Raw genomic sequence first — 7817 nt, 5'->3', positions numbered from 1 at the left:
CCCCCCTGTCCCCCCTCCCCCGGGGACACACAGGGAAGGCAGCAGGTCACCCTCCAGAGAAAGTGCTAGCACAGGGACTTTTTACGCCAATGACAGCAGATCCCGTCGCCCCAGGAAAATGTGGTCTCGCTTTTGCATGGCACAGCACGAGCCGTCGCAGCCAGAATGGAAAATGAGAGCGGTGCTGTTTTGTGCACTCCCACCAAAACGCCCGTCAGCATTTCCACCCGAGTAAACCTCTCGGGTTTTTCAGGGGCCTCAGCCACAAAAGAGCGCTTGGGGCTCGTCCTTAGTCGCTTCCCGGTGCGGAGGGATGCAGGGAAGGAGCAGGTGACCTGATGTCCCTCCGGCTCCACGGGGATGTGGAGGGGGAGAGTCTCTGCTTTCCCACCTGCTACCTGTGGCCCTGGGGCCAGAGCTGGGCCATGGCGATTCCGGCACATCCCCATGGTGCAGAGGGACCACAGGTCAAGCAAAGTCATTGCTGGGGTGGGACGGGGACCTCCTGGCTCTGCCGCCACGGGCACGGGCTTCCCCCTCCTCCAGCCACGTTGCCCAGTGGGGTCCAGGCTCGACTCCAGCGGGACGGGGTCAGCCCGCTCACAGCCCCCACGTCTGACCCCCACCGCCCACATCCTGCTCCTGCGAGGCACAAAAGTGTCCCGTCCCCCCCACCACTGCCGAGAGCATCCCTCCCTCTCGCAGACATGGTTGCAGGGTGACCCCACACCTCTAAAAGGAGCCACCCTGCACCAGCGGTGTCCCACGGCCCCGGGGGACAGCAGGACATCAGTGTGGCCAAGTGACACATCACAGCGCTGCCCTCCCTGGGGATGAGGCCGTGGCACGGGAGCTGATGAGCCGGCAGAGCCACTGGTGCCAGGCAGCCGGCGGGGACTCAGCCTGCATCCCTCCAGCTGCAAAACCCTCATGCCGGCAACTCGGGGGGTCAGTTGGGGCAAGGAAATTCCCGGGGGAGGCGAAAACACCATGTCCCCCAACTGGGGGGCACCCAGGGTGCCGCTGCGGTCCTGCCACCACGGTCCTGCCACCGCAGGGTTTCTCCTGCCCGGTGCACGATGGCGACTGCGTGAGCAGAGAGAGAAAAGAGCCCAGGGCTTAAGGGCCCCCGGTTCTCCCACTCAATGAGTTTTAATTTAGCTGCTAAGAGACGGAGAGAACAAATAAGAACAAACACTGCTGAGAGGCAGCCCCGGTACGGCGCGCTCGTGGAGACGGCCCCAGCGGCCAGGCGAGCCAGGAGGCGCCGAAAAAAATTCTGGCTCCCCGCTGTGCCCAAGGCAGGGCACATCCCTGCAGGCACCTCGCTGGGGTCAGCCCAGGTCCACCCGAAATGGCAGCCCAGGGCAGGCCCCGCTCAGCACGCTCCTGGTCCCACAGGTGCTCAGCACCCTCAGGATCTGACCCCCAGCACGGTGCATGCGGATGCTCGCATGGTTGCACCAAGCGGCCCCGACCCAGCAGATGGGACCGCAGAAAACCATCGCCAAGGTGGCAGGGCAACGTGACTGAGCGCAGAGGTTGTCACAGATCCCCCCAGCCACAGGCAGGCATATCCCGTGGAAAAAGGCACAAAAAAATAGGATTTTGGTCAAAGTTGGCATCAAAGCAAAGGCCCCGCCAGCAGGCACATCTCGGAAGCCAAGCTGGGGAAGCCGTGTTGAAGGAAAAGGGGAAGTCACGCTGCCAACCCCAGCCCCGGCCAAGAGAGATTTAATAAATAAAGTCACTCCAGTGTCCTGCTGCCGCCCCGAACACCGAGGGAAAAGGGGCTGGCAGCGCCCAGGGACAGGCAGCTCCCTGCCTGCTGCCTGAGGGGCAGAGCTGCCCGGGGCGCTGTGCTGGCAATGAGCATCCTGGGCATGACGGCGGCAGGGAATGCTGCCCTGCCCTGGCAATGATGTGGTGCAGGCAGCTGCAGGCAGCTGAACCAGCTCTCCCCGCACCACAACCAGCTTGCCCAACCTGCCCAGCCCCACGCCTCCGGCACAGCCGGAGTGGTGCAATTTGCTTCTTCACCACCCCGCTGACCTATTTCTTCTGTGCCCTACTTTGGGTTGGGGCAAAGAAGGGCAGAAGCACGGCGGGTGGCTCTGACAATTAAATATAATTAAGAAAAGCCGACAAGGCAGTTTTCTTCAGAAACCCGCGTGCAGGTGCAGGTCTGCGGCGATGCATCAGCATTTCTCTGCTGGCTTCAGCTTCCCTGGCCCCCGGGCACGCTCACCCTCGCTCACCTGTCCACTCCCTGCGCCGGGGAGGACGTGAAGCCAAGCGATGCTGGGGAGAGGCAAGGCGCAGTCCTGGGCAGGCCCTTCTCCCAAGCCAGATGGCAAAGGCTGTCAGTGTTTTCATAACCCCAGGGGCAGAAGGAGGCTCATGCAGGCAGTTAACGCCTGCCCTTGCCCAGCCCCTGCCCTTCCTGGGGGATCCCACCAGACAGAGGTCCCTCCCTGTGTGCAGAGGTCTCCCAGCTGCATCTGCACACAGATTTCATTCCCTCCCCACCTTCTCGGTCTTCCCCATCAGTTGGGGAAGAACTTGTCCTAAGTCTTCAACTGCCCTATTTCACATGCTTGTCCTTTGAGGGATGTCCCCAAGGGTGACTCCAGGTGCAGAGAAAAGCCACCTGACCTGACACACTGCGAGCACCGAGCAGCCCCTGTCCTTCACATCCCTCCACGTCCCTCTGCATCCCTCCACATCCCCTGCTCGAGAGCTCAGGCTGTGGCCGGGACCACAGTGGTGACACCTTTCTGAGCACGAGCCGTCGCTCGCGTCCCCCAGGCTGGCTCTGTGCTGCCTCCCAAACAGGGGGTTGCCTCTTTCTAATGCCAGGGCATCACCCTGCACCAGCTGGGCATGGCCCCGTGGCAATGCCAGGCTGTGCTGGGCAGGATGCTGGGTGTGCTGTGACTCCTGGGGAGAGCCGCCTTCCCAGCGCCTGGCATGCAGCACAGCCTGTGCTGCCGCCGGCTTTCTAGATTTCCAGCTGCCCAACCTGCTGGACTGGAGCTGGGAAATGCAGGAGATAAGGTCTTCGAGGAGATAAACGGAATGCCTGGGCTTGGCGGCAGGGCTGCAGCATGTGCAGGGGGGTGAGGGGGCTGGTGGGACAGGGGGATGGGGACGGGCACTGATCCTGCACCGTGCTGCCCCGGCTGCCGGAGCAGGCACAGGCTGGCAGCTCTGCCCCATGTCCCACTGGTCAGTCCATCACCCACCCACGGAGGGGAAGGGTTTGGAGGTGAAACCCAAGGGGTGCTGCATGTGCCCCATCCCCTCTGCCAGATGTCAGTGACCCAGCTTATGCCTCAAACCTTCCCCTGCTTGCAAAAATCCAGCTCCCAGAGCTGTCCTCAGGCAGGAAGAAGTGGCTCCAGCTTATCTCATGGACCTTAGAAACAGCCAACGCCTCCCCAGGTGGGGACCAGTTAGGACCCGCTTCCAGCAGGTGGGATACTCTTTCCCAACGCCCAGCAAGCCCCCTGGCCCCACCACCCTGACCTCCACCATCTTGTGTTTCAAGGGACGAAAGGGGACGGGGCATCCCACTGCGCTGCTCCCAGCCCAGGCTGTGTCCCCCGCACTGCATTTGCTGCAAAGGAGGGCTGTAAAGAGGGGTGCGATTGCTGCAAGACCCGCTTCCAGCAGGTGGGATACTCTTTCCCAACGCCCAGCAAGCCCCCTGGCCCCACCACCCTGACCTCCACCATCTTGTGTTTCAAGGGACGAAAGGGGACGGGGCATCCCACTGCGCTGCTCCCAGCCCAGGCTGTGTCCCCCGCACTGCATTTGCTGCAAAGGAGGGCTGTAAAGAGGGGTGCGATTGCTGCAAGGGAGAGCTGCAAGTGCTGCATGGAGAGCTGCAAGTGCTGCATGGAGAGTGCAAGTGCTGCTGCAAGGGAGAGCTGCAAGTGCTGCATGGAGAGCTGCAAGTGCTGCCTGCAGGGGTGCAATATTGCTGCAATAAGGACGCCGCCACGCCACCCCCCGCAGTGCAGCGCTCCCCGGCGAGGCGAGGAGCAGGAGGCAGCAGCCCTTCCTCTCCGCTCTTGCCGGAAACAGCAAAAGTCACTCGCTACCTCCCAGCCCGGCCGCATCCTGCGCTGATTGCAAGCGCCATCTCTCCGGCCAGCCTTTTCCACAACCGCACCCTCCTCCACATAAAACCATTCACAAACCACAAAGCCTAAGCCTGCTTCTTGGTGGAGAGAGGGAACATCATCATCTTTTAATTATCGGGAGGCGCTCAGCCACCGCGGCCAGGAGGCACACAGAGCCCAGCGGCTGCTAACGCCAATCCACCAGCCTCACAAAAAGCCCTTTCAACTCCTCTTCGCTGAAGCATTAAGTCTTATGGGCTTGGGAGAGGACAAAAGTAGAGAGTCTGGCACAAGGCAGGCAACAACCAGCGCGGGCAGCTGCTGCTGCCAAAATCCCGATCATCACCTGGATCCCAGCGCGGGGATGGTGGGTCCTTCCAAACAGGGGCAAAGGGGCTGCCCCTCCCCGCAATGTGATCTGGCCGGGCTCCTACCTGAGCAGAGCGTGGCTCGTCTGCTTGGCAGGGATGCGGCCGGGCCAGTACACCAGCGCCGGCACCCGGTGCCCTCCTTCCCAGGTCGTTTGCTTTGCCGAGCTCCCACCTGCAAGAGAAAAGGGCAGCATTCAGCATCCCACTGCCCAGGAGCTCTGCGTCAATGGGAAAACCTCCTGACCCCAGAGTTTCCCTGGGAAAGGAACTACTCAGAAGCAGATATGGAGTAAATGACCCTAAAGGAGGATGATTTCACTGGAGAGAGAGCTGGGTCAGGGTATGGAGAAGAGTTACAGGAGTTTTTAAAAGAACTAGGGAAAGGGAAAAGAAAGGGGGCTCAGTTTGGCACTGCCTTGTGTTTCCCCGGCTCCAGCGAGCAATGAGGAACACAGCCAGCCGCCGGAGCTGCCACATTTCCATCCACTTTTGATGTCAGGAGAGAATATGGAGCTGGCAGGAAATGTAGAAATTTATGCCAGGGGCTGCAAACAGCCCCGTGCAGGCGGGCTGCTGCCCTCCATGGGGTAAAGCACCAACAGCCCCCCAGCCTGCTGGAAACACGCTTCATTAAAAATACCATCCTGATGATAACCCTCCTGCCGGCTAATTAACCTGTTCAGTTGTTTCCCTGACATCGCCCAAAACGCCCCTGCTCTGCCCTTGGGTTTGAGATGCACGGCACGGGGAAGCTGCCCAGTCCCTTCCTCCACCTGGGATGCTGAGCACTGAAATGGGGATGCTGAGCAACAAAATGGGGATGCTGACCATTGAAATGGGTGGAAGGGCGTTAGAGAGCCTCTGCTTTGGCTGTAGCCCAAAGGGCCCCAGGCAGCTGGGGGGGAAGGGACTGGAAATGGGGCAAACAGAAAATCCCAACCCAATTCACTGAGCAAACTTCCCAGGCACAGCCTTTGTCTGCCCGCCTTTCAGCGTGCGCATGGCAACGGCGTTCGCCCAAAGCCATTTCCTCCGGGCAGAGCCAAGAGAGAGGCGACGTCCCCGCTCCAACACAGCCGCCCCACGCTCCTCTGTGTCCCTGCACCGGTCCCCATCCCAGCCTGGCCTCTCCGGGAGTCACCGCCTGACGCTACGGGCATCTGGACTGACCCTGCACTCCCAAGAGATGCTGCCATACCCACACCGCCGGAGCGGAGGAAGACACATATTGCACAGATGCCACGGTGCCGGCGGCACGAGGAATAGTCCGGGGAAAAGGTTTCTGACCCTGCTGCAGCACGGACCAGGCACATCCCCAATCTCTCCCACACTCCACCCAAATTTTTGGCGTTTCCCGCCGATAAACATCTCTTTGGGGCCTGAAGCGGTGGGACACAGCCGGCACCGGGGTCTCTTGCAGCTGTTGGAAACGTAACCGCTTCCAACACGCACCACGTACGGCTTAAGCAAGGTGCCTCCCCTGCCTTCAGACGCCCTAGGAAATTATAGCAATTATACAGTTAATATCAATCCCCATCTCTGCACATACATCAGATAACTCATCCTCCCAGTAAGACAGTTGCATTTCAAGGGCTTTTCCATGCATGGTCGGGGAGTCTCCAGGAGGACGTTAAGTAGGTATTTCCCTCCAGCCACCCAAGTACCTCTGGCTGGGGAGGACACCGGAGCTACCCGTGAACGAGCGCACGTTAACATTTTGGGCAGTAAATGGGGCTAAAACACCCCAAACCCAAGCAGGGATTTCTCTCCAGAGCAGGGATGACGCAGCCCTGCTGCTGTGGGGACCGTGAAGGCCGCAGCTTTCCAGGAAAGCTGAACTAAGCATTCCCGTGCCAGGATGAAACCCCCAGTCCCCCTCCTGCCACGCACAGCAGGTCCTCAGCACAGGTACACTGGGTCTGGAGCCTCCCAAACCTGCCTCAAAACACAGCCAGCGTCACATCCCCGAAACGCGCATCTCCATCCCGGCACCCCTTGCCGGGCTCTGGGCCCCGAGGTGGGAGATGGGTTTTCGGGGAGGGCTGGGGGGCTGTGGGAAGTTCCCCAACCAGAGAAGGGGGCAGCACGCACGGATGTGCAGCTCTCTCCCAGGGAGGACCGACTCCAGTGACCACCCAAAATCAATGGAAAACATCCCTGGAATTTGGGTTGGACCCTAAAAGGAAACGCCAAGCTACGTGAAACGTATAGAGTCCGGAGCAGCCCGTCCTCCCCTGCCCTCCCGCTCTTCAAAGGGCTTTTCCCCACTGGGGGACAATACCCCCGGGATGGGATGGCCGAGCATCCCACCCACCCAGCACCCACGCTGGCGGGTGTTTGCAGCATTAGACCAGCCGGCAGCACACAGTAACACCGGGCTGGCTTTCAAAACATCCATGCAACAACCAGCCGAGGGATTTCAGAAGTCATCCTTCCCAGCCGGTATTTACAGCCAGCTCCTAGACCCCTGCCAGCCCGACCTCCTCCCCAACCTCCCGCGATAGCCAGGGCTCAGGGTGTTTTTGCAGGGCAGTGAGAGACTGGAAAGGGGCCGTGTTTTCCTAGCTTTGTTCCCAAACGTTGGACTGCCTGTACCATCTGCTCCAGCTTGTGACCGTCGGTTGCTCAAGAGCAACCCAGGTCGTCAGCAGGGTTTGTTTACTAAAAAAAAATAAATTAAGGTTACGATTTCATCCTGGGGCCAGCTGAAGGAAGGGCTCTGGGAATGGGAAAGCAAGCCAGCCCGGCGGCAGCGTTTGCCCAGGGAAGCGGCCACGGTTGCATCGCCTGGGTGTCAGGAAGCGGAGGAGGAAAGAGGCGCTGCCGCCCGCGGCCCCTCCACCGCCGCTCCCTCCCCGCTGACCCTGAGCAAAGAGGGGAACCGAGCCCGGCGCGCGTTTACACTGCGTAATACAAGCAGAAGTGGGAAACGCCTGACTCATGCATGCTTCTGGCTGCTCCGGCTGAAATAAACCCACCAAGCAGATGGCTTGGCCGGAAAAGGAGGAAAGGCAGAAAAAAAAACAAACAACAAAACGGTGGAGAGAAAGAAAAGCAAAGTCCCACGGTGCTGGGAGGGCTGCTGGGCCCTATCCTCTGAGGAGGAACGGGGCTGGGGGCTGCGAGACCCTGCTGGAACCGATGGCCCTGGTGCTTGGGTGGTGAGAGCATCCCATCTCCAAAACCAGCAGCCACTCACCTCAAGCTCCAGGGTAACAGGGACCAGGGGGGGCCCAGCTCACCCCAGCAGTGGTGTTAGGGGAAAACTTGACTGCTTGAAAGAAAAAAATTATCCTGGGGTGTCTTCAAGGCAACTCAG

General features: G+C 60.3%; 1 protein-coding gene across 1 annotated transcript in view; it reads right to left on the bottom strand.

Moving 5' to 3' along the window:
* Positions 1 to 7817, bottom strand: part of ARSG (arylsulfatase G) — an 18767-nt gene that overhangs the window by 4849 nt on the left and 6101 nt on the right. The window contains exon 8 of the mRNA XM_009283481.1: positions 4562 to 4670. Within this exon, the coding sequence (XP_009281756.1) occupies positions 4562 to 4670 (109 nt within the window). The remainder of the gene's footprint in view (positions 1 to 4561; positions 4671 to 7817) is intronic.

The sequence above is a fragment of the Aptenodytes forsteri genome, unplaced genomic scaffold (assembly GCF_000699145.1).
Source record: "Aptenodytes forsteri isolate BGI_AS27 unplaced genomic scaffold, ASM69914v1 Scaffold86, whole genome shotgun sequence".
NCBI classification, from domain to species: domain Eukaryota; kingdom Metazoa; phylum Chordata; class Aves; order Sphenisciformes; family Spheniscidae; genus Aptenodytes; species Aptenodytes forsteri.
The sequence above is the reverse complement of the archived record's forward strand: the minus strand, read 5'-3'. Positions and strand labels throughout refer to the sequence as shown.